We start from the raw sequence: 26,881 nt of genomic DNA on the forward strand, positions 1-26,881 counted from the left end.
TCTTGCGGTGTGTGCTTGGGGTGAGCTTGCTTGGACGGCCAGACCTGGGTATGTTGACAGTTGTTCTTTTGAGATCTTTGGAAATCCCTTACCAGACTCATAAGCGTCTATAATCTTAGTTCTGAAGGCCTCAGACAGCTCTTTTGATCTCACCATGGTGTTTTCTCTCACTTCAACAGTCAGTCCCTGTTTAAAGTATTCTGCGTTGAGGAGTGGGGAAAACGTTTTTCAGACCGATATCAAAGACTGGTAGATGGCTACAAAAAGCAAAAGTTATTTCAGGCAAAGGGGGTAACACTACCTATTAGGTGGTAGGGTGTCTTTTTCCTCAGTTAGAATATGCATTTTTGTTGATACATTTTGTTTAATGAGTAAAACAATAATAAATTTGTTATTTACCTGCAATTAAATCACTGTTTTGAAATGGGGAGGTCTTCCGTGTTAGATAAACGCGACAACCGCTACTCTATGAACCTTGGGGAGGAGGTGCAGCCGGATGCTTCACCAGCTAAACTACAATAGAATAATTTCAAGTCCAACAACCATGTTTCCACCCAGGCTCAAACTGGGGACCATTTGCGTGTAAAGCAAACGTGATAACGACTACACCATGCAAACAGATCCTTGTTTCCTTTTACCAGATCAGACCAAATGCTTGCCCCGCTGAAGAGCAACAAATATAATTCCATTGCAAAAACAAAAGTAAACATGCTTCCACCCTATTTCAAACTGGGGACCTTTTGCGTGTGAATCAAACATGATAACCAATACACTCTGGTAACCGGCACGTCATGTACCTTGGGTACCAAGTCTGACCAAACGCTTGCCCTGCTGAAGTGCAACAGATTTCTTGCAAAAACCAAACTAGCCAGGTTTCCATCCAGTTTCGAAATAGGGTCCTCTTGCATGATCGTCAAATGTAAGAAATGCTACACTATGAATCTTGGGGAGCAGACCTAGCTAAATGCTTCATTGACTACTTTCCAGTGCAACTACACAAGCAACCATGTTTCCACCCAGGCTCTAACTCGGGACCTTTTGCGTGTTAAGCAAATGTGATAACCACTACACTACAGAAAAAGACAATTGTATATCTAGCACGTCAGGCCAAACACTGGCCTCGATGAAGAGCAACAGACATAATTCCATTGCAAAAACAAAAGTAACCATGCTTCCACCCAGTTTTAAACTGGGGACCTTTTGCTTGTGAGGCAAACATGATGACCACTACACTATGGAAATGAGAGGTTGGTGCGTTGTTGATGTTAATAAAGAAGTTGTTGTCATTAGTGAACATGGCCGGGGTACCTAAAGAAGGACTTCTCGTTTGTAGCTATTGAGTAGTAGAAACTTAGAGGAGAGCCATGAGTTAATGTCTTGCAAGCAGAGGATGGGAGAGGAGGGTTGAAGGGAGGAGGTTGGTTGTGAGGAAATGTGGAGCTGGGTGTTATTGTTGTGGAGTTGAAGTGGATGATGTGTTTATGAAAGATGGAATATAGGGGGGAATGTAAATGATGAAGAAGAGTGGACCCAGGACTGCGCCCTGGGGCACGCTAGAGGGGACAGGGAGCGATTTGGATTGGTGGGGGCCGAATTTAACAAATTGTATGCGGTCAGACAGGGAGGAGGTGAACCAAGTATGGGTTGTGTAGGTGATACCAATGGATTTATTTATTTATTTTTCTTTCTTTATTTTCCTCTCAGGCATGACAAATCCAAACAAACATACAGCATTAATATGTGTTTACATTTAATTCAACCCGAAAAGAAAAGGGCAGACGGGAGAAGCCGAAGCTTATTGAAATCCGCCCCTAGTATACCATAGGATGCAGAAAATATCAAATAACAATTTTTGACATTCAGATTACGTAGTGATTACCGTATTTTTTGGACTATGAGTCGCGTTTTTTTTTCATATTTTGGCTGGGGGTGCGACTTATACTCAGGAGCGACTTATGTGTGGAATTATTAACACATTATGATATAATTTCACATGTTATTTTGGTGTTTTGCAGTGACACTGATGGTTTTGTAAAGTTGTTAGCATGTTCTTATGCTATAGTTATCTGAATAACTCTTTATAGCTATGGCCATGTTCGCGTTCTGCCTCTGGCAGTGTATGTTCAATTGTATTATTGACTTTTTTATCTTGAAATGGATGCATTTAGTTTGTGGCGCTTTCACGCCCACGTGAGGGCGCACTCGCACTTGTTTACGTGAAGAAGAGTGCTCACACGCCAGAAGATGACGGACAGCTACGTAGCTCTGAGTGAGTGAGTGAGTGGGCAAGCTAGCGAGAGAGAAAAGACGGCTGCGAACCTACTTTCATTGTTTATGCTTTTAAATTATCTCTACAGAGGCAACGCCTGCGTGTATCATCTTTTCTGTTGTTGTTGTGTGTTTCCCACCCGCGATCGGACACTTAGAGCCAGTTGTGTGGTTGTTTGAACGATGTGCTAATGATAGCGAACGCATGCTAACCTGTTACTTATTACTGTAATAGTACCTAATTATCATTTATTCACGTTTGCTATCAAGGACCAAATTGATTCAGCAAATTATACGGACGTCCAGCATGGTCTTTTGGGAGTTCGCTGGATAGCCAGGACCGAGCCGTAGCGTAGGACAGTATATTCACATTTCGTTGTTCATGCACTGTACACTGTACATTTATTTAGCATGTTGTTCTCTATTGTATTTTTATATTAAATTGCCTTTCAAGGTGACATGTCTGTTCTATGTGTTGGATTTTATCTAGTAAATTTCCCCAAAAAATTCGACTTATACTCCGGTGCGACTTGTATATGTTTTTTTGCTCTTCGTTGGGCATTTTATGGCTGGATCGACTTATACTCAGGTGCGACTTGTAGTCCGAAAAATACGGTACAAGTTTAAAAAAAAATATTTTTTTAATTTAACCTTCCACTTGATTGTTCATTTTCCCAATAGTCTATTGTCGATTGTGGCAATGTGCTCGTTATGTTGATTGGATCCAGTTGATTAGTTCATAATTCAGTGGTTAGTTTATCCAGTTGATTGGATCCAGAAGCTAGGGAATAGCTGAGGACCGATGACAGGCCGTGTCCGCCACCCCATTTTGTCGATTTAATCCTCATTGCGGTTTTCATTCCTTGCTGCGAAGAAAATTCATCTCCAGGTTTCGCAGCTCCGTATTAATTTTCATTACCATTTTGGTTGTGACAGCGTTGGATGCCGCTAGATCATTCTTCACCTGTAATAAGTCATCACAGGTCTTGTTGAGGCTGGCGTGCACGCTGGCGATAGCGCTGGTCGCAGTAGTGGCCAATTCCACTGATCTCTTTTGGCTTTCCAACACGTTCATGATGATCCGACGAATCAAATGGCCTCCAAGCCCCTGCAGAAGAATAGCAGCCAGCAGCGCAATAAAAAGATACACATCCTCGATATCTTCAACTTCGAGTGTGGTCAGACACGACGGCCACCATTTTCCCCAGCTATCCTCCATATATCAAGACTTGAAACTGTTTAAAGTGATTAAAGTTGGTCAAGAAGTACGGTGTGAACAATTGTGTCAAAGGTAGCTGTAAGGTCAAGGAGAACAAGGATCGAGAGTAAACCAGAATCGGAAGCTACTTGGAGGTCGTAGGTAGTTTCAAGTTATGCTGTTTCAGTGCTATGAAGGGGGCAGGAACTGGATTGAAACAGTTTGTAGATGTTATTGGTGATTAGGTGGTTGTGGGGTTGAGACGTGACGGATTTTCAAAAATTAAATTGGAGATGGGGCGGCGGTTATTGAAATTTGTGGGATCCAAGCCAAGTTTCTTCAGCATGGGTGTGGTGGCAGCAGTTTTAAGAGATGAGGAGACTATACCAGATATGAGTGAGGAATGGATGATATTAGTGACGCAAAAGCCTTAGCCAGAAGAACAAATCCTGCCTTGGTGGAACTGGAACTTAAGTGGTGGAAACATATGACATTTTTAGGGTATAGTCAGGAAATGAGACACGGCCCGACCTAACCCGACACGACACGTACCACTTGGTGGAAATGTGGCTTGAGTGTAGGCCAAGACTCTCGTGTAACAATGACTTCTCAATTTGTGAAAATGGTAAAAGAAGAAGGATATGATCACAATCTGTACATGTTCATGTTTAATTTACAAAAAAAATATGTCCATACAGAAAGCAGTAGCCTACAAGACAACAAGCACTCTGAGGAAGGCAAAATAAAACTGTGTCAGGAGGCGAGAACAGAATGGAAGACATAATCTGATGCAGGAAGAGGAAAAATAAACTAGTTTTCAAAGTAATCTTTAAGTATTATACAGACAGATGAAATATCCGGATGGTTCTTAGGCTTTGTTTTTGGCAGATTAAAAATATATCTTGAACTGAAGCGAACATACAAACTTAAAACAACCTTTTAAAAAATATTTACATTGACTACAGGCATCACATTACATTGTCCTAGCCCAATTCCCACACTGCCTTCGAACTCACCTCTCTTCATACACTCGGGGTGGGTTAGGGCACAGGAAATGAAATGATCAATTTGATCGAAGGAAGCTTTGCAGAAGCTACCAAATAGTGGCAAGTACAGGAAGTTTCCAGTTTTTATTTATTTATCGTATGTTTGCATCCAGCTTCAAGCTCGAGGCAAGAACGAAGATTTAGAGGTTATCGCCTGGCTGGTACTGAGGCTCCGTGGCTGTGAAGTAGTCCTCCAAGAAGGCTTGCAGGTACTCAAATGTGGGCCGCTCCTCTGCATCTTTCTTCCAGCACTGAAGCATAAGCTCGTGCAGGGAGATGGGGCAATCCTGAGGGCATGGCATCCTGTAGCCCCGATCCACCTGTTCCAGCACCTCGCGGTTGTTCATGCCTGGAAAACATGGGCAGGGCACCATAAATATGTAAATCATATAATGTGCATACAGAGGTGGGTAGTAAGTTACTACCTTCCTGAATACTTGAAGCTTTCCTGCAAATGGGTTCGGCAAAGGGTTCATCACTCGATGCTTCATTTGCGCAATGCACCTTGCTATCCACTGGTTCGAGAAAATGGGTACTTCTTGAGGCTTCATTTGCACACTACCCTCTCTAATAGTCAAAACTAGTGATAGGCAAATGAAGCCGCATGAAGCCTTGAACTTTCGATCCAAGTGGTTCGAGAAAAAGTTCATTTCTTCAGGCTTCAAATGCACACCATCTCCCCTGCTAGTCAAAACTTACTGACAAACGTGGATAGAAGCACCATTAATATTTCAAACCACATACTGTACAGACAGAGGTGGGTAGTAACTAGTAATGGCCAAATGAACCTTCCTGAATCTTTGAAGCGTTCCAGCAAATGGGTTTGGCAAAGTGTTCATTACTCGAGGCTTCATGTGCGCACTAGTGATGAGCAAATGAAGCCACATGAAGCATTGAACCTTTTCATCCAAATGGTTCGAGACAAAGTTAATTTCTTGAGGCTTCAAGTGCATACTACCCCCATTGCTAGTCAAAACTTACTGACAAACATGTGGGGAGGCACCATAAATATGTCAGATCACATACTGTACAGACAGAGGTAGGTAGTAAATTACTACTACTAGTGATGGCCATATGAAGCTTCCTGAATCCTAGAAGCCTTCCGGCAAATGGGTAAAGAAAATGATTTATTACTGGAGGCTTCATGTGCACAGTCTAGTGATGGGCAAATGAAGCCGCATGAAGCTTTGACCCTTTTCATCCAAATGGTTCGAGACAAAGTTATTTTCTTGAGGTTTTAAGTGCATACCACCCCCACTGCTAGTCAAAACTTACTGCCAAATGTGGGGGGAGGCACCATAAATCACATACTGTACAGACAAAGGGACGTGGGTAGTAACTAATGATGGCCAAACGACGCTTCCTGAATCCTTGAAGCTTTCCGGCAAATGGGTTATGCAAAGGATTTATTACGAGAGGCTTCATGTGCGCACAAGTGACGGGCAAATGAAGCCGCATGAAGCCTTGAACCTTTTGATCCAACTGGCTCGACAAAAAGTTCATTTCTTGAGGCTTCAAGTGCACACCATCCCCCCCTCTGTTAGTCAAAACTTACCGACAAACGTGGGTAGAAGCACCATAAATATTTCAAATCACATACGCTACAGACAGAGGTGGATAGTGAATCCTTGAAGCTTTCCAGCAAATGGGCTTGGCAAAGGGTTCATTACTCGAGACTTAATGTGCGCAGTGCCTGAACCTTTTCATCCAAATGGTTCGAGACAAAGTTAATTTCTTGAGGCTTCAAGTGCATACCACCCCCACTGCTAGTCAAAACTTACTGACAAACGTGGGTAAAAGCACCATAAATATTTCAAATCACATACTGTACAGACAGAGATGGGTAATAACTAGTGATGGCCAAATGACGCTTCCTGAATCCTTGAAGGTTTCCAGCAAAAGGGTTTTGCAAAGAGTTCATTACTTGAGGCTTTATGTGGCACATATTGATGCTATGGCTCTTTAAATAGTGAACAACAGACTATGCTTGCTCATATTGCTAGCTGGGGTCACTAACAAGATAAGGGCAGGTCTGCTTGACCTCAGGTGCCCTTCAGGTGACCTGGGTAAATGAAGCCTCATGAAGCCTTGAACCTTTCCATCCAACTGGTGCGAGAAGAAGTTGATTTCTTGAAGCTTCAAGTGCATACCACCCCCACTGCTAGTCAAAACGTACTTACAAATGTGGGTGGAGGCACCATAAATATTTCAAATCACATACTGTACAGACAGAGGTGGGTAGTAACCAGTGTTGGGCACGTTACTTTAAAAAAGTAATTAGTTACATTACTCACTACTTCTTCCAAAAAGTAACTGAGTTAGTAACTGAATTACTCTATAGTAAAAGTAACTAGTTACCAGGGAAAGTAACTATTTCCGTTACTTTAATCACAACTTGTTGTATGTCAAAGAATTTGAAATTTTCTGAGCAGTATTCGAGTCAGTGGAATAGAGAAGAACAGACAGGTAGTTAACTTGTTAGGTGCTTCAGCAGATTTGAATTGCTTACCACAGATGTCAACAAAAGCTTTGCCCCGGGAGATAAATTATACATTACATGCAGGTTCTTTCCTTTAATCTCGACAAACTTGAAATAGTGTATATATCTCCACCTCTTAAAGGAAAATTTTTCTTCTGAATGCTCTGCCATCCTGACCCTGTGCATCTGTTTTGCGTGTGTGTTTGCCGCACGCACTGTTCCGGTTTGCTTGTGAAATCAACTGCTCTGATTGGCTTACAACGACACATGACTCTAGCCCTCAGCCAATCACAATCACTTCCATCGCATCTCTCGAGGGGCTGCATTTAGGTAGGCTCGTTTCCCGACAATTCACGTCACCTTCAAAGCGTCTGCCGTCCTCATGATGGAAGCAGAATTATTGCTGGCTGACAGTGGGAGATGGGAATGAGGCTAGCATCAGGTGTAGCAAACAGAGAAACGTTATCAAACTTTGGAAAGCATTGTCTAATTGAATGATCAGGGACAAACAGCTTGGATTCAGAAGTACGTGCGCTATTCTCAAACCTGAACGCACCCCAAGTCTTGGATGACAAATCAACAGAGCAGAGTCGACTCGACACGGCTGGTAGTTTCTTCAATTTATTCAGAGTAAGTAACGCACCGCTTTTGACCATCAGTAACGGTAACGGCGTTGTAATGGCGGAAAAAGTAATTAGTTAGATTACCCCGTTACTGAAAAAAATAACGCCGTTACGTAACGGCGTTATTTATAACAGCGTTATTCCCAACACTGGTAGTAACTAGTGATGGCCAAAGAAGCTTTCAGGCAAATAGGTTAGGCAAAGGGTTCATTACTCGAGAACTTGAACCTTTCCATCCAGCTGGTTCGAGAAAAAGTTAATTTCTTGAGGCTTCAAGTGCACACCACCACCCCCCTTGCTAGTCAAAACTTACTGACAAACGTGGGCAGAGGCACCAGAACATTTTATGTTCCGGAATGAAATGGACCGCTTGGATGTGTGTGGAAGCGATCAATATATTTATTCAATTTTTTAAATCCCATCCCATGAAAATGAGTGACTTACAGCCGGAGTCTGGATTGAGGAAGAATGCGAATGTGATGTGAGTGGACTAATCATCTCCACGATACAGCCAATACTACAGTACGCAGAATGACGGCGGTTTCCCCAGTTCGGGTCGGGCTGGATTTCTTAAGCCCGATTTTACCTCTATTTTAAAATCTTGATGAGCTTAAATTGGCTGCAGTTACAAGGTCGGGAACGCTCCCTCCGGAAAAAAACACGATTTGACCAACATTATGTTTAACAAACTTTTCCAGCGGCATTTGATTGTGTAAATGCATTTATAATGATCACAAAAATATGTAGACTATTTAAACATTAAGAAAATGTGCGTTTTTTTTCTGCCAACTGAAAATTCGTTACAAAAGACAGTTACGACATCGGGAACGCTCCCTCTGGAACAAAACGCAATATGACCAACATTGTGACAACCGATGCCGACCAAAAATGACGTAATATCCGAAACAGATCACCAACGGAGTCATTTGAAGTATATGAATGGTGGTCTGTTTTGGTGTTCAGAATCCACAATACTTCTGCCTGCAGGGTTTTCATTCCACCAACAAACGGACGCATTCCCGATGCCGGTTGTAGTGGTTTGGCACGCACGAGTTGCATTTCGATTTGTGGTGCAGTGCATCGTAAAAATTCTATGCGTCATCTTCGTTATGGATTAAAAAAAAAAAAAAAAAAAAGAACTTCGTCACGGATATAATTTAGGTTGCACTGAGATGTTCTTGAAAATTAAGACCACGGTGAAAAAATTCCAGACTTACAACAACTAATTTAATACCTTTAATAATGGAAAACTAAATTCAATGCTTTTTTAATACTTTTAATAACCCGCGGGTACCATGATTAAGACAATCATAAAAAAATATAAGTAGAGCAGAAAGGGTGAATTGTAGGGTATTATTGTATCCTCATACAATAACGACAGGCTGGGCTAAACGGCAGATTAAAAGACTTATTTCTCGATATCTGTGTTTGCCAAATTGTAGTATGTAGTCAAAATGTCGCAAAATATGATTTTCCTTCCAATAATAATGCTATCTAAGATTTTTTTATGGTGTCACAGGCAATTTAAGTATCCAACACCAGCTGCACCGGTGACCAAGAAAAACAGTTTGGTCACACTGCTTAGCAGGAGGGAGGGTGAGCGCCTGTGGCGCTGAACGAGCATGGAGCAGAAAAACAGGTTTGTGTGGTCAAAAAAAAAAAATACTGTATATATATTGCATGTCCTTGCAATGCTAGTATTGCGCATCAGCAATGACGATGTTCAAACGATACATCGTTCAGGCCTACTATGAAACAACATTCTCTCTCACTTCAGAAAAGAAAGATTCACCGATTGCCATGCTATGTGCCAAAATGGGAACAGGGGAACTTCTTGTCTTAAAGACGAAAATTAAAAGGACAGACTTCCACTGGATTAGAAATATTCTGTTGAAGCTTAAACTCCCTGTATTTCTGAGAAACAACAACCTCCGCCAAATTACCACAAAGGTTCTAATCCCTGAGCTCAGTTGCATTCATCCTCCCCTTCTGCCTTAAGCGCAACTCGTTTACAGATCCATCTGGACGAACATGTGTTACCCCTCCCTCAGCCTCCCACATGTCTCCCATGTTGCTTTTTTTCGGCTTGAAATTTAAGTTGGCCCACAGGCAAACAGCAGTAATGAAGTGTTATCTCACATTCTGGCAGGGAAACAAAGATTACCCAACCATTAAGGAACCTTTTACTCTCATAAAAAAGGCATGAAGGGCGCCGCAGGCTGTCATAGAAAAAAAAAAGCAATGTGTACTTTGGTAACAACTCTGGCTCATACGTATAAAGGAAGCCAGCATGAAAAGCTTTGCCGTGCTCTGGGATTCAAAAGCTGTATTTGAATAACATCCATATTTGTGTATGGCTCACCTGGGTAAGGCACTCGACCCTTGGTGACCAGCTCTGTCAGCAAGATGCCAAATGACCACACGTCTGACTTGATGGTGAACTTGCCGTACAGCGCAGCCTCTGGGGCGGTCCACTTGATGGGGAACTTTGCACCTGCAGGAATGACATGAACCATTGTGGATTTGTTAACAGTGCTAAGAAATACTAGAGCAGTTACTTCAGGGTCCCCCCAGGATTGATAAATCTAAATTCAAGACTTTTAAGACCTTTTTTAATGCCATTTCAACTGAAAATTAATACTTTTCTCGTACCCATTATTTAGATAATACTGAATCATATTAAAAAAATAAAGCACTGAACATCAAATTTAACCTCAATTACTAAGTGTGTTTGACAAAAGAATGCACATTTATTGAAGATACAATTAAAACAAAAAGTTTCGTGCCACAGACAAGCCCTCTTTAGGTCATGACCTACCTTATTAAAATATTGTAATAATAATCGTGCTGTCAAGCGATTAATTTTTTTAAAATCGCGACTAATCGCATGCTGTCAATAGTAAACTTGCGATTTTTTAAAATGCATAAATTATATATTTCAATTTTTAAATACACCTATTAGCACAGGAATTCATCAAATTTAAGCCTCATTAGAAACAAGGAAAGAGTTTTCCTTTACACTTGTAAAGATGGATCAAATATGAATTTTCCCCAAATGACATGTCTACTGACAGTTCTGAGATCAAGGGCTCAAGCGCAGGCTCTGTGTGAAGTTACCATTTTATTTTTGGGGTACTAGCTATAATTTTATCTTATATTAGACTGACTTTTTAAAGAATGAGGAACATTTTGCAGGTGTTTTGAATTACACATGTGGCAAGTGTGTACAAAACTGAAGCTTTTCATTATATTCTTTTTTTGGGGGGGGGTTTGTGGTACATGCAAATTGACATTCTCAATTTTGTTGGTTTAATCTACCAAGATAAAACAACTTTTACTTGATATTCAAAATTTGAAGGGGGGACTCTATATAGTTTAAATAAATAAAAAAATTATGTAATATATCATTACTTATGAGTGTTTTCATATTATTCATAACATAAAATAACCGCAATTAAATGTGAGAGATTGAATGATTGATTGAACTCACCAAAACGGCTGTCTCCCAATCAGGGGTCGCGTTAACCGGATATTTTCCGTCGTTGACCGGTTTTTTAAAACGGTGACGGAAAAAACTGAAATCCGTCCGTCATTTTGACAGGTTGCAATTCACACCCCAGACCACAGGGTGGTGAGTCACCATATTAGCTATTGTCTCTATTAATGCATGACGTCGTTGGCTCTTCTGTCAGAATATTGTAGCGTCATCGGGGTCTGGCGGCGGCACCGTGACTGACACATCAACGCGAGGTTCTTATTGGTGCACCCGGTGTGCCAGCGCGTCATCCAATCACCCAATCACATGACGTCACAACTCCGCCCCCTGACCAGAGCCGCCATATTGTGTGTCAGCTCGTCATATTTACACATTACCGCTACGTACATGCCTCCTATTACGGCGTGTTTTTCTGCTCGTTAATATTAATAATCAAAATGGTGAAGGCGTGTGTGGCGGTTGGTTGCTGTAACAGAGAAGATAGACGGAGAGACTTGAAGTTCTACCATATTCTGAGAGACCCGAGATGAGAGCGAGATGGACTGCTGTAATTCGACAAGAAATCTGGGCACCAAACGATCACCACAGACTATGTAGTAGTCTTTTTATATCTGGTAAGATGCATTTAATATATATTTAGAAGATTTTGGGCTGACAACCACAATTAAGATCGTTGTGTGACGTTGGTGATTGGGGTCTATATCGTTGCCTCTTTTTCTTTGGGGGCGGAGTTGTTGGTAAGCAGAGTAAAAAGGGAGAAAAATACCACTACTTCCGTGTCTAATTTTTCGCCGCCAAGCAAGTGTTACAATATTAATTAAAAATGAATGAAAACTAAATACTATTGAATATGTCATCATTATCATTTAAAAAATTTAAGTGACGGGTAAAAATGGACTATGACCGGATTTTTATGACCCTGTCAGTCAAAATGACAGACAACGAAAATATCTAGCGCAACCTCTGCTCCCAATGCACTTATACAGTTCAGACACCTGTGTATTTCAGGGTCGTTCACGCTTATCAGTTCACCTCAGAGTGCAATGTTTTGGGTTAAAATGCCCAACTTATGTTTTGCCTGAGAACGTGGATTTCACCCCAATCCTCCGTCTTTGTGCCCAAAAATAGTGCCTGGAGCCTCCATGGTGGAGGTTTTAGTGGTGCTCTCATTAAAATAATTTCATTCTGCATGTTCATTTACGGTTTATCGCTGTACTTTTATCCAAACATGCTCCAAAACAACGATAATGGGTCGCGCCAACAGCCAGACGGGTTCACGCTTGTCATGCTGCCTCAACGTGCCCCATTTCGGCCATTAAAACCCAAAATTAAGTTTTTCCAGAATCAAGTAAACAGGATGATGTCATGATACTCTTTCCCAGAGGCAGAGCTGGCGACATTGGAGAATGGAAGCCTGTTGCGGGGTATCGAATTCCAAACTACGGAATGCTAGAAGGGCCACAATTTATCGCACAAAGCGGGGTTGGGTGATGCCGTTAGTAAGTAGTTTAACTGAAAGCTTCGTTAAAAATGTGTATTACGACCGGCCCAAATGTCAGGCTGGCCCATCGGGAACTGTCCTGGTTCTCCCAATCAGCCTCTCCGGGCCTGGTACTGTGCGATTGCCTGCTGTTGTGACGTTGATGCTAATGATGCTAACGGCGCGCACGCACGAGGTGCAGTGCATCGTAAAAATTCTACACGTAATCTTCGTTATGGATTAAAAAAAAAAAAAAAATGTCACGGATATAATTGAGGTTGCACTGAGATGTTCTTGAAAATTAAAACCACGGTGAAAAAATTCCAGACTTACGACAGCTAATTTAATACTTTTAATACCTTTAATAATGGAAAACTAAATTCAATGCCTTTTTTAATACTTTTAATAACCCGCGGGTACCCTGTACTTTAAAAAGATAACAAAAGCAGATTTTGGACACAAATCCATCTCCAAAAAGTGACATAAAAGTATTAATATTGGCATGAGATCCTAATTAGTCTTCTTTTTTCACCTGCCTTGGCCCCGCCCACTAAAAAATTTCCAAACAGGGGATGATGTCACACCCAGAATGAGATGTTTGGAGTCCACTAGCATGCTAACCATTGTCATGTTGCTGTGTGAGCAATTTTAGCCTCACGCTAGCCCAATATGCTGCAGGGTTTTGTTGCTACACCAGGGAGAGTTGTGTGAGCCTTTTGTCTTCGGTTTTTCCACCGATAAGGCGGGAGTGCCCGCCTCCCTCGGTCGACTACTGGTGGCCTGTTGCACACCTTGGTCGACAGTTGATGAAGGAGGGAGTGCCCGTGCTCCGGCACCCACACGCTTTCGTCTCCGGTTCTCCATTGTATCAAGACTTTCATGCCTTCTTTGCGTGCCCGCCTAGAGAACGCTATCCTCGGCTTGGCCTTGGGCGCTACTTTGCGGTTTTTCACTTATCATAGCGGTCCGGTTCTGGCTCCCATTAACCGTAAAAATTGAGGGATCACTGTACTTTGAGGACCCTGAAGGAAAAAACGCGCCATACAAGTGAAGCCAATCTACAGCACGTTACAATGTATTGCACACAAAAGTTTACTAAAATTGCATCTGTAAATTGTAATAAAACAAAAAAATCTAATTGACTACATACAAATACTTAAAAGTTAAACTTATGAAAAAATTTTCTCCCTTTGCATACCACATACCTCAACGAGTACTTGAAACACATTTTGAGAAGAAAAATACAGAGTTCCTCTAGTTCTTGTTTCATTTGACTAATTAGCTAACTAGCAAGCAACAGCTAACTTACTATCTGATATGGTCAGTTCCACCTCATCTGCTAATGAGGATACAACGGGGCAAATAAGTATTTAGTCAACCACTAATTGTGCATGTTCTCCCACTTGAAACAATTAGAGAGGCCTGTAATTGTCAACATGGGTAAACCTCAACTATGAGAGACACAATGTGAAAAACAAACAAACCAGAAAATACTATTGTTTGATTTTTAAAGAATTTATTGGCAAATCATGGTGGAAAATAAGTATTTGGTCAATACCAAAAGTTCATCTCAATACTTTGTTATGTACACTTTGTTGGCTATAACGGAGGCCAAACATTTTCTGTAACTCTTCACAAGCTTTTCACACACTGTTGCTGGTATTTTGGCCCATTCCTCCATGCAGATCTCCTCTAGAGCAGTGATGTTTTGGGGCTGTTTCCACCCCCATGCTTCACAGTGGGTATGGTGTTCTTCTGATGCACTACAGTTTTCTTTCTCCTCCAAACACGAGAACCTGTGTTTCAACCAAAAAGTTCTATTTTGGTTTCATCTGACCATAACATATTCTCCCAGTCCTCATCTGGATGATCTAAATGCTCTCCAGCGAACCGCAGACGGGCCTTGACTTTCTTCAGCAGGGGGACACGTCTGGCAGTGCAGGATTTGAGTCCCTGGCGGTGCATTGTGCTACTGATAGTAGCCTTTGTTACTGTGGTCCCAGATCTCTGTAGGTCATTCAATAGGTCCCTCCGTGAGGTTCTGGGATTTTTTCTCACCGTTCTTGTTATCATTTTGATGCCAAGGGGTGAGATCTTGCATGGAGCCCCAGATCGAGGGAGAATATCAGTGGTCTTGTATGTCTTCCATTTTCTAATAATTGCTCCCACAGTTGATTACTTTACACCAAGCGTTTTACCTATTGCAGATTCAGTCTTCCCAGCCTGGTGCAGGTCTACAATTTTGTCTCTGGTGTCCTTCGACAGCTCTTTGGTCTTGGCCATAGTGGAGTTTGGAGTGTGACTGACTGAGTGGACAGGTGTCTTTTATACCGATAATGAGCTAAAACAGGTTCCATTAAAATAGGTAACGAGCGGAGCCTCGTTAGACCTCGTTAGAAGAAGTTATACCTCTTTGACAGCCAGAAATCTTGCTTGTTTGTAGGTGACCAAATACTTATTTTCCACTCTAATTTGGAAGTAAATTCTTTAAAAATCAACAATGTTATTTTCTGTTTTTATTTTTCCACATTGTCTCTCATGGTTGAGGTTTACCCATGTTGACAATTACAGGCCTCTCTAATCTTTTCAAATAGGAAAACTTGCACAATTGGTGGTTGACTAAATACTTATTTGCCCCACTGTACAGTATGTGAAGGATGGAGGACAGTTGTCAAGACATACCTTGCCGGGCTGTGTATTCATTGTCTTCGATGAGTCTGGCGAGGCCAAAGTCAGCAATTTTACACACCAGGTTGTCTCCTACCAGGATGTTGGCAGAGCGCAGGTCTCTGTGGATGTAATTCATCCTCTCTATGTAAGCCATACCTGCTGCCACCTGGGGCAGAGCACAAAAAAATGCAAACTGCATTTAATATCTGCTAATAAGTGACTGAACCATCGTTTCTAGAGAATATTTGCTGCCATGCCCCTCTGCATACTTACTATATAATTTAATACAAAATACTAAAGGAACAATATGTAAGATTGGTGGCCAAAAATGCGACTGCAACTAGGATCAAAATATGGAAGTGCACAGTATCCCCTTTCCTTAAGTGCTTCACAATGGGGAATCAAGCTGCATTATCATACCAATGTTGCATTTTAATCAGAAACTAGAAAATGAAATTTCTGGAGAAATTGCGTGGGTAGCTTTGCTGTGGTGACTGGTATACTTTTAGTGCAACTACACACAAGTACACATACTTGTAATAAAAGTACATGCAAGTACATGTACTTGTACAAGTGCACGCAAGTCCACGTACTTGTAGTACAAGTACACACAAGTACATGTACTTTTATTACAGGTACATACAAGTACATGTACTTGTAATACAAGTCCACGCGAGTACACATACTTGTATTACAGGTACACATACTGTAAGTACACATGTTTGAAGTACAAGTGCCCGCAAGTACACGTGCTGTAGTACAAGTACATGCAAGTACACGCACTTGTAGTACAAGTGCACATAAGTACACGTACTTGTAGTACAAGTGCACGCAAGTACACGTACCTGTAGTACAGGTACAGATAAGTACACGTACTTGTAATGAAAGTCCACGCAAGTACACGTATTTGTATTACAGGTACACATAAGTACACATACTTGTATTACAGGTACGCATAAGTACACATATTTGAAGTAAAAGTACACGCAAGTACACATACTTGTATTACTGATACACATACATAAGTACACGTACTTGTAGTACAAGTACACGCAAGTACATGTACTTGTAGTACAAATCCATGCAACCCACGTACTTGTAGTACAAGTGCACGCAAGAACACAGTGCACAAAATGTACACGTACATGTAGTACAAGTACACGTAAGTACACGTACTTGTAGTACAAGTGCATGCAAGTACACGTACTTGTAGTATAAGTGCACGCAAGTACACCTACCTGTAGTACAAGTACATAAGCAAATACACGTACAACAACATGTTGCATGTACTTGTACTTGTAGTACAAGTACATGCAAGTAAAAGTACACATACTTTTTTTATTGTATTACAGGTATAGATACACATACATACACATACTTGTAATACAAGTCCAGGCAAGTACACGTACTTGTATTACAGGTATACATAAGTACACATATTTGAAGTACAAGTGCCCGCAAGTACATGTACTGTAGTACAAGTGCATGCAAGTACACATACTGTAGTACAAGTGCACGCAAGTACACGCACTTGTAGTACAAGTACACGCAGGGACACACACTTGTAGTATAAGTGCAGGCAAGTACAAGTACTTGTAGTCCGAGCGCACGCAAGTACACATACTTCTAGTACAATTCCACGCAAGTACATGTACTATGTGTACTTGAAGTACAAGTATATGTAGGTACAAGTACACATACTTAAAACTTTCTTTGGGTACTCTCCAGCTCTAGTGCACATCACGTCCTTCATTTTTCCATTAACATCCTTCGTTAGGTCGGCTTCTCAAGGGGTTCGGAATCTGTGCCTCTGAAGTTGATTGCCCTGATTAGAAATGTCTGTCCTAGTTAGCGTACGAGTCAGTCAGGTGTATTTTAATCTTCAAGTCAGCTACAAAATCATCTCTAACAATACTATCAATTATGTTGACAGAGTTCTACAGCTTTATCATAAATGTTGAATGGATGACTTACACTCACTCGACCAAGTGTGCTTGCTCTACAAATGTAATAGTATCTTCATTTATTTTGAAGTGTTTACCTTTTTACTAACTAAGAAAGTAAAAACAAGATGCATAAAATAGAACTCATGAAGCAGCTTTTCGCTTACATTTGTATTACAGTTAAAATGATGATGGAGACAGTTTCATATACGTTTCCAGATGAAAAGTTGTTTTCTCAAAGATGAGATATAAGGCATCAGCATTCCAGAACAGATTATGTTTTGACTTCGGAGGTTTCACGACATTTGATATTTCAGAGTAAAAAGTGGGTTTGTTTTATCAGTGACTGAAATTTGGGGCTTTTGGAAGAGAGAGAGAAAAAAAAAACAACATACCTGGGCAGCCATATCTACGAGGTTGGGCAGCTTCAACGCTCGCCCTTCTCCATCTTTCAAGAAGTCCAGTAGACTTCCTATAAAAGAAAAAAAAAAATAAATTAATATGTCATTTCAAGGGATATTATGTAGAACTGCAGTGACACTTAGACAAACAACATTACACATGCGAACACATTCATACTCATTTCGAAACTACACCGACCCATGCACAAAATGCGACACAATTTTACTTATTTTTGTGTGAGTACAGACCACGTCGCACATGTTTTGGAATTTGGTTGACCACTCTGCGCAAATATAAGCAGAACAGCGCAGCAAGGGTGTGACCTTGTGGACATGCCAGGTACAAGTGACAATTTTGTTGATAAATGGCGCACTACTACCACGCCACCAACAGCATGATGTATTGCTGATCATGTGTCTTGAGGCGCTGGCGGACAGATATGTAGCTGTCAACAGCTTGCATCGACCCCCTCCGGATCATTGTAGAAATTAATTCTGGTAATTAAACGCATAATTGTCATTATCGTCTTTAATATACAGCATTTCTAAAATTACCCACTGGCCGCGATGGAGTAATGGAGAGGTCATCCTCAGACAATTTGGGAGACAGTTTGGTTTCACTGTGCAGATCACACTGGAAAAATTCATGTGTTCTGCCTGCACCAAGTATGAGTCAACGTTCCACTGAGCAAACCAGTTCTCTTAATGTCGGAAGTAAAAGACGAGCTGCGCCATCAAACATGTAGCTGTTAATAGTCCTATAGTGGTATGAAAAAGTATCGGCGTTAACATCAAATGTGATCTGATCTTTGTCAAAATCACACAGATGAAAAAACAGTGTCTACTTTAACTAAAACCACCCAAACATTTATAGATTTTCATGTTTTAATGAGGATAGCATGCAAACAATGACAGAAAGGGGAAAAATAAGTAAGGGAACCATCACATTTAATATTTTGTTGCCCCTCCCTTTGGCAGCAATAACTTCAACCAGACGCTTCCTGTAGCTGCAGATCAGTCTGGCACATCGATCAGGACTAACTTTGGCCCATTTTTCTCTACAAAACTGCTGTAGCTCATTCAGATTCCTGGGATGTCTGGCATGAATCGCTGTCTTTAGGTCATGCCACAGCATATCAACGGGGTTCAAGTCTGGACTTTGACGTGGCCACTTCAGAACGTGTCTTTTGTTCTTTTGACACCATTCTGAAGTATATTTACTTCTGTGTTTTGGATCAATGTCTTGTTGCAGCATCCATCCACTTTTTAGCTTCAACTGTCCAACAGACGGCCTCAGGTTTTCCTGAAAAACATCCTGATAAACTGTTGAATGCATGCTTCCATTAATGATTGCAAGTTGTCCAGCTCTTGAGGGAGCAAAAGAGCCCTAAATCATGATACTCCCTCCACCAAGCTTCATGGTGGGGATGAGGTGTTGATGTTGGTGAGCTGTTCCATTTTTTTCTCCACACACAGGACGTTGTGTGTTACTCCCAAAAAAGTCGACTTTGGTTTCATCAGTCCACAAAATATTTTACCAAAACTTCTTTGTAACAAAACTCCAAGTTGCCTTTTGCGGACATTAAACGAGCAAAATATATTTTTTTAGACAGCAGTGCCTTCCTCCGTGGAGTCCTCTCATGAACACCATTCTTGACCATAGTTTTATATATAGTGTGCAAAGAGATATTGGACTTAGCCAGTGATTTTTCTAAGTCTTTAGCAGACACTCTAGGGTTCTTCTTTACCTCTCTGAGTATTCTGCGCTGAACTCTCGGCGTCAACTTTGGTGGACGGCCAATCCTTGGGAGAGAAGCAACAGTGCCAAACTCCCCCATTTATAGACAACTTCTCTGACTGTTGATTGATGAACATCCAGACTTTTTAGTGATGGTTTTGTATCCTTTCCCAGCTTTATACAAATCAACAATGTTTGATCGCAGGTCTTCAGATAACTGTTTTGAACGAGCCATGATGCACATCAGATAATGCTTTTCATCAAGACAGTTTTTACCAGGTGTGTGTTTTATAGTGGGCAGGGCAACTTTAAACCACTCATCAGTGATTGGGCACACACCTGACGTTAAATTGTGTGGTAAAAATTGGTTTCAATTGCTCTTGAAGTCTCCTTAGACAGAGGGTTCACTTACTTACGTATTTTCCCCCATCTGTGATTGTTCGCATGCTATCCTCATTAAAATATTGAAAACCTACAAATGTTTGCATGGTTTTAGTTAAAGCAGACACTGTTTTTACATTTGTGTGATTTTGACAAAGATCAGATCACATTAGATGGTGATTTTATGGAGAAATTTGCGAAATTCAGATACTTTTTCATACCAATGTACATGCATTTGTGCCGAGAAAAAACTATACCATATTTTTTAATCAGACATTGTAAGCACTTACTCACAATGTTACTCATTAATTGAATATTCTTTTCAGTTAATACTTTTTGATTTTTACCTGAGCACATTTTTGGGTGACTACTTTTGCTTTAACTTGAGTAATATTATTGAGAAGTAGCGCTACTCTTACTTGAGTGAAATTTTTGGCTACTCTACCCGGCTCTGCAAAATACCAATGGAAACATTCTAAAATTTTCACCCGTTTGCAACCTCAGAGGCACACTTGTGAATGTTTAGTTCGGAAATCATGTACCTTTGCCCATGTACTCCGTGACAATGTAAATAGGCTCCTCAGACACGACGGCGTACAGCTGCACCAGCTTGTCATGGCGGAGTTTCTTCATAATCTGAGCCTCCTCCAGGAAGGACTCAGGGGACATGGTTCCAGGCTTCAGTGTCTTCACGGCTACCTTTGTGGTTCCGTTCCACGTTCCTGACAGCCACGCACACATTCAAGCATTAGTATACCGATACCATAGTGAAACAATTCATAGTCACACTATCCAAGCAGAATGATGTTTGGTTAGGCATGCACAATAACTACTGTTATATTTCACATACTGATGAAACATGACAAACAGCATGAGATCAGGAGACACTATGAGAATCAGATCATCTTTACTTCTCATGCACAGGGCTTGAGCAGATGGATAATTAATTGGATATAAGATTTAGAAGGTACTTTGATTTGAAATGGATTTAAAAAACCATCAGTTCAATCCAGTGAGGATTGAGGAGCCACAATGCGCCAACATGGGAGCAGATAATCCTCGGTAGGATGATTAACAAGCGCAAGCCTGTAAGCTCCTAACTGTGGTCATGCCAGTTACTCTGGCGCTCATGGTAAACTAGCATGTCTGAGCACTGCAAAAGTAAATATGGACCACCATAATAGTTCTGCTGATCTCATTTTATGAGAGGATGAATAGGAGTTAAGTCAAAGGGACCATCGACCAGCATGCTTGGATGGATAAAGGCCAAAAATTAGAGTGGTGCCGACTTTTTCGGATGTAGGGTTCATCTTCTGGGTAAAGGAGTAGGATGCCAGAAACTGGGTCTCATCTGAGAAAAGCCCAATTCCCAGATGGTCTGCGTGTGAAACTGTAAATAACAATGGTGTTTCATTCCGGGGGTTCATTTGTTTAATTTGAATTATAGTGGTACATATACAGTGCCCTCCATAATTATCGGATTTATAATAATTATGTGTTTTTTAGCTTCTAATATTTTTTTTCCTTCTAAATAATATGGTACCTTAATGGAAAAAAAGAGAAAAATCCAACCTTCAATACAAGTGCATTTATTCAGTGGGGAAAAATCCCACATGAAGAAATAATTATTTGACATCAAATAATGTGTGTCACAATTATTAGCACCCCTGGTGTTAATACTTTGTACAACCCCCTTTTGCCAACAAAACTGCACCTAATCTTCTATAATGTTTCACAAGATGTGAAAAGACAGAAAGAGGGATCTTCAGCCATTCCTCTTTGCAGAATCTCTCTAAATCATCCAGAGACCTGGGTCCTCTCCTCTGTACTCTCCTCTTCAGCTCACCCCACAGGTTTTCAATAAGGTTGAGGTCTGGGGACTGAGATGGCCATGGGAGGAGCTTGATTTTGTGTCTGGTGAACCATTTCTGTGTAGATTTGGCCATATGTTTAGGGTCATTGTCTTGCTGAAAGACCCAGTGAAGACCCATCTTCAGCTTTCAGGCAGAGGGCAACAGATTTTGATTTAAAATATCCTGGTATTTCAAAGCATTCATGATGCCATGCACCCTAACAAGGTTCCCAGGACCTTTGGAAGCGAAACAGCCCCACAGCATCACTGACCCACCCCCATACTTCACAGTGGGTATGAGGTGCTTTTCAGCATGCACATCTTTCGTGGCACGCCAGACCCACTTAGAGTGTTTGTTGCCAAAAAGCTCAATCTTGGTCTCATCTGACCAAAGCACACGGTCCCAGTTGAAGCCCCAATACCGCTTGGCGAACTCCAGACGTTTGCGTTTATGATTGTAAGTGAGGAAAGGTTTTCTCTGTGCATGCCTCCTAAATAGCTTGTTGGCGTGTAGACCGCACCTCATACCCACTGTGAAGTATGGGGGTGGGTCAGTGATGCTGTTTTGCTTCCAAAGGCCCTGGGAACCTTGTTAGGTTGCATGGCATCATGAATGCTTTGAAATACAAGGACATTTTAAATCAAAATCTGTTGCTCTCTGCCCGAAAGCTGAAGATGGGTCGTCACTGGGTCTTTCAGCAAGACAATGACCCTAAACATATGGCCAAATGTACACAGAAATGGTTTACCAGACACAAAATCAAGCTCCTCCCATGGCCATCTCAGTCCCCAGACCTCAACCTTATTGAAAACCTGTGGGGTGAGCTGAAGAGGAGAGTACAGAGGAGAGGACCCAGGTCTCTGGATGATTTAGAGAGATTCTCTTGTGAAACATTATGGGAGATGATTAGGTGCAGCTTTGTTGGCAAAAGGGGGTTGTACAAAGTATCAACACCAAGGGAGCTAATAATTGTGACATACGTTATTTGATGTCAAATAATTATTTCTTTATGTGGGATTTTTCCCCCACTGAATAAATGCACTTGTATTGAAGTTTGGATTTTTCTCTTTTTTTCCATTAAGGTCCCATAGTATTTGGGGAAAAAAAATTATTAGAAGCTAAAAAAACACATACTTATTATAAATCCAATAATTATGGAGGGCACTTTACTTACAAAATTAATTGGTTCCGGAAGTAGCTTCGTCAACTGAAAATTCCATAGGTACAGACATGTTTTCTATGTAAATGCCCTAATCTGTTCCAAGCCCGCCAAAATTCAGACATAAATATTTTATAAAGGATAAAAATGCATCAAAACATGTAACAAATACATTAATAACTATTATATTATCGCACAATACCTAACAAATGAGAGTTTTGCGTAATGTAAAAAAACCCCTAAAGACTAAAAGTTAAAACACTCGAGTAAAGCTGTCAGAACATGAGGGGCAAAGGAAGAGGACGCTAGGATATACACTAAAAGTAGAATAGTCTTAGCCAATTGGATGCCAGGAAGATGCTAGGAAATAGCCAATGGCATGGCAATGGTTATGTCATGTGTTCTCTCAGATTTTTTTCGAAGCTTTTATGGCAATGAATAAGCAGTCTTTTACATTCCGCTGGATGCTCAATATTATCCAGAGGTGCTAAATAAACTCCATGAATACGATGTAAATAAATGCTCAACGTTGAGAAAGCAGCATGCATTTGAGTTGACCGTAGCTAAATGCTAGGTGTGTGCGTGAGTAGAACTTTCCTTTGAGTGCGTCCGTGACCAAACGTAAGTACGTCTTTCTTTTTCAATAGAAGGTTTATGGTGTTTACTTTTGACTTTCAGTGCTAGGGTCTTGACAACTTAGATCATGCATATTTTATTTTATTTCTGCAGTGATAAACTACTAAACAAGTAGGCAGTCAAATGTTAGCAAACTAACATTAATAGTTAAGTCTACGGTTTTACTTTACATGCTTTTAAATGTTTTTTTTTTTTCTTACAAATTGATCATTAGCTTAACGTTGAGCAAGCATAAGTGTCCTCGGGTGACAGTCTTGACATTCAGTTGTTTATGTGCTCGACAAGAGAACCTTATGCATCGCGAGCATAGAGCTTTATTTTAGGCTTTGAAAAAGACAAAAAAAAATTCCTACCCCCAAATCTTTCAGGGTACCTGGTGTCGGAATTACACGTACCCTACGCACTAGAGGAGTTCCAATAAATTATTACATGCATCGCGATTCGACACGTGACGATTCGATTACGATTCATAAAGGTTCAAAAACGATGATTTTCACTCATAAATTTATGACAGCCGCTCGTAGCGGAACGAAATTCAAGACATGTCTGCCGCCCGGACACCATTAACGGACGTACGCACAACGTTATGATGGACTCTCCCAGTTACTAGGAGAGTCATTTTAAAAGACTGGAAAATAAATTTGTGTATGAGACAGGCAGGCAGGAACAGAAAAGCCTGGTCGCGCTATTGTGCGCAAATTATTTTTTAGAGCGAGAGGGGAAGAGAGATAGTTTGTTGCTCCTTGTCTTTCAGAGGTCCAGCAGTAGTTTTAAGGCATTTCAATTGAAAAATGTCCTGAGCGTGTTGCTAAGACCTGTGTGTGTCTATAAGAGGTGAGTACACAAACCCTCTTGTACTGTTTAGCCTTTATTGTTGTTGTTTTTGAGATGTTAATAGTTAGCGATGAGCGGTAAGCTAATTAGCTAATTCGCTAACGTGTATTTCATATGCAGAACGTGTGCAACCATGATTAAGTACAGCGGTAACACTACAAACATGCGAAATAGTACAGAAATCTGTTGTTGCAAGTGCTGCCTGGGACCCGCCAGGCGTGTGTGCGCATGGGCGGGCAGGGAGAGAAGAAAGTACGCGCACTGTAATGAGTGTGTGTGTGGCGGTGTTGTTTTTTTATGTGCTCGGCAACAAACACCACAAGTTAAAAGTGATCAAGAGCAGTCGTGATTTCCACCTGTGACTCCAAGAGTTACACAAGGGAGGTAACACTGTGAAAACAAAGTATATTGGTTAAAAGAAGTCTTATTTCTAAAGACACTTTGTTTGTGTCCAGAAAATTTGGAATTCATTAAACCAGTGTATTGTATTGTTGAGAGAAATAAGTACTTCCTTTAAAATGGTTAATGTTTTTGCGCTTTCTTGTAAAAAAATAAATTTAAAAAAAAGCAGCTTAAGGGCAGCTTTTTGTTGTATGGGCATGTTTCCATCGTTACAGTTGAATCAGAAGGATGTTTTAAATAAATAATGGCCATTAATTTGTTTGGCTACTTTATTAATCAGTAATGTACGATATATCGATAAATGTGATTATCGTGATAATTGCAATAACTGCGATCATCTTCAATACCATGATCACCGTTCAAAAATCGAATCGTAACACCCTGAATCGTAATCGAATTGAATCGTGGGGTGCCTAAGATGGCACACCACTACTATGCACAACCATCGGGTTTTTGCTATTTTATAGTTAGAAAAAGATGTTTTAAGTCATGACCTCACAATATTCCGATGCAACTCTACAGCTTGATGTCCGACTTTTGTGATTTGGAGGCGTGGTTTTGCGATAGGTCCATTGAATAGTGAATAGTGAACACTAGTGATATGCAATATTCTTGGGGCTCTTACCGTAGAAAACCTCAGCAAAACATCCCTTGCCCAGCTTTAACTCCAATTCTAGCGTGTCTCTGCTGATCTCCCAGGCATCATGATTCAAACCCACAGTGTCAGGGATGAGGTTCACACACACGCCAGTTAACATAAAGCACAAACCATCCGCATGCTCTACAAGGACGGGAGGGAAGGCATACAGGGTTAACTACAGGGGAGAAGTACATGCAGTTCAGGAAGATGAAGGAGGCCATCTTTGGACTGATAAAACCAATAAAAAGCAAATTATCCCATTGAAGCCCTCCCTTATTTGCTCATGTTTTAGGGTCACGCTTCTGATGTCTAAAATGGCCTCCTCCATGCAGCCCCTTCTTATGGAAGCAGCTGGATCCATACCCATCCAGACTTCCCCAAACTGTCCATTCCCGAGACGCTTTATCAGCTGAAGTGACTCCCGTGGGATCTCCCACACATCTTTGGTTTTGACTGAAAGGTCAGCGAGGCGCGGCATCCCTTTGTGGCAGGGAATCACCAAGCGACAGCAGAGACCGGCAGCTCGGTCTGCTCGGGCGACACGGCAATGCACACATAAGAGAAGAAAGTCGTGAACAGAGAAGCGACAACAAGAGCAGCAGCAAGAAGAAGCAATTCATTTGAACTCCTGTTTAAAATAATTATACATTCATAAGCGGATTTTAAGGGGGGGGGGGCAGGGCCAGGCCCCCCTGGTGGCCGAAAAGTGTCATTGCATGTAATTGACTTTCCTATATATATTACAGTTGTAAAGCAATAAAACTGCAACAAAAATGAAAGAAAAGAACAAAAAAATATATTTTCATAATGGGTTAAAGTTATTTTTCGAGCACCTTAGATGGTCATTTGCTTTGCATATAATCCCCCCCCAAAAAAAATTAGGATTTTTTTTTTTTAATTGAATATATTTCTTTTGATTGAAGCAACTTTTTTGGGGATTGAATGATTTAGACACAAATGTCCTAAACGTAATATGGCTCAAACAAAAGAAGGATTGCTACAATGAAACACATTTTTTTTTTTAAATTAAGTGTTCAAATGCAAATTTTTCAATCTCAAATATTTTTTCGCATTCAAAAACTTTTTCTATTATTGAATTTCTTTTTTTTTTTTTGAAGTGATTTTCTTTTTGAGAATCTATATTTTTATGAAGAAACTTTTTTGATTGAATAATAAGACAAAAATGTCCTAGCCAAAATGTGGCTCAAACACAAATCAACAGTAATTCAATTAAAAAAAAAAAAAAAATCAAAGAAAAATAACTTTCACATGCATTTTTTATTTTTTTGAGTTTCAAATGTATTTTTGCATTCAAAGACATTTTTTTTTTTGTTTTTTGAAGAGACATTTTTTCGGTTTGAAATATATATTTTGATTGAAGCAACTTTTTTTTATTTTAATTGAAGCAACTTTTTTTTGATTGAATAATAAAGACACAAATCTACCTCCATATGGCTCTGCCCAGGGGATACCATTTTTGACTGGGGTAACTACATTGGCACGACACTGGCGGGCATACCATATTCAATGGATGACGATCTTGGCGAAACGTATTGCCTAAGCAGCCCCCCGCACCAAAAGACAAACTCCGCCTATGCATTAAGATGAAAATCATTTGCTTTAAATGGTCATAC

At 40.7% G+C, this 26,881-nt stretch overlaps 1 protein-coding gene and 1 non-coding gene across 5 annotated transcripts in view; both read right to left on the minus strand.

Moving 5' to 3' along the window:
• Nucleotides 1-545: 545 nt before the first annotated feature.
• trnav-uac (transfer RNA valine (anticodon UAC)) lies at nucleotides 546-618 on the minus strand. The gene has a single exon. It is a non-coding gene; the product is annotated as a tRNA-Val (tRNA).
• Nucleotides 619-4,102: 3,484 nt separating this feature from the next.
• The window catches only part of LOC130907954 (tyrosine-protein kinase Fyn), a 258,147-nt gene continuing 235,368 nt past the window's right edge, over nucleotides 4,103-26,881 (minus strand). Inside the window, exons 8-14 of one of the 4 annotated variants that reach the window (XM_057823510.1) lie at nucleotides 25,611-25,775; nucleotides 25,233-25,388; nucleotides 20,266-20,445; nucleotides 17,599-17,675; nucleotides 15,273-15,426; nucleotides 9,977-10,108; nucleotides 4,103-4,861 (exon numbers count right to left, since the gene is read on the minus strand). In XM_057823510.1, coding sequence (XP_057679493.1) covers nucleotides 4,653-4,861; nucleotides 9,977-10,108; nucleotides 15,273-15,426; nucleotides 17,599-17,675; nucleotides 20,266-20,445; nucleotides 25,233-25,388; nucleotides 25,611-25,775 — 1,073 coding nt within the window. In that variant the 3' untranslated portion in view covers nucleotides 4,103-4,652. The remainder of the gene's footprint in view (nucleotides 4,862-9,976; nucleotides 10,109-15,272; nucleotides 15,427-17,598; nucleotides 17,676-20,265; nucleotides 20,446-25,232; nucleotides 25,389-25,610; nucleotides 25,776-26,881) is intronic. The other 3 variants (XM_057823512.1, XM_057823511.1, XM_057823514.1) reach the window with 3 other exon arrangements.

This window comes from Corythoichthys intestinalis, chromosome 19 (assembly GCF_030265065.1).
Source record: "Corythoichthys intestinalis isolate RoL2023-P3 chromosome 19, ASM3026506v1, whole genome shotgun sequence".
Lineage (NCBI taxonomy): Eukaryota > Metazoa > Chordata > Actinopteri > Syngnathiformes > Syngnathidae > Corythoichthys > Corythoichthys intestinalis.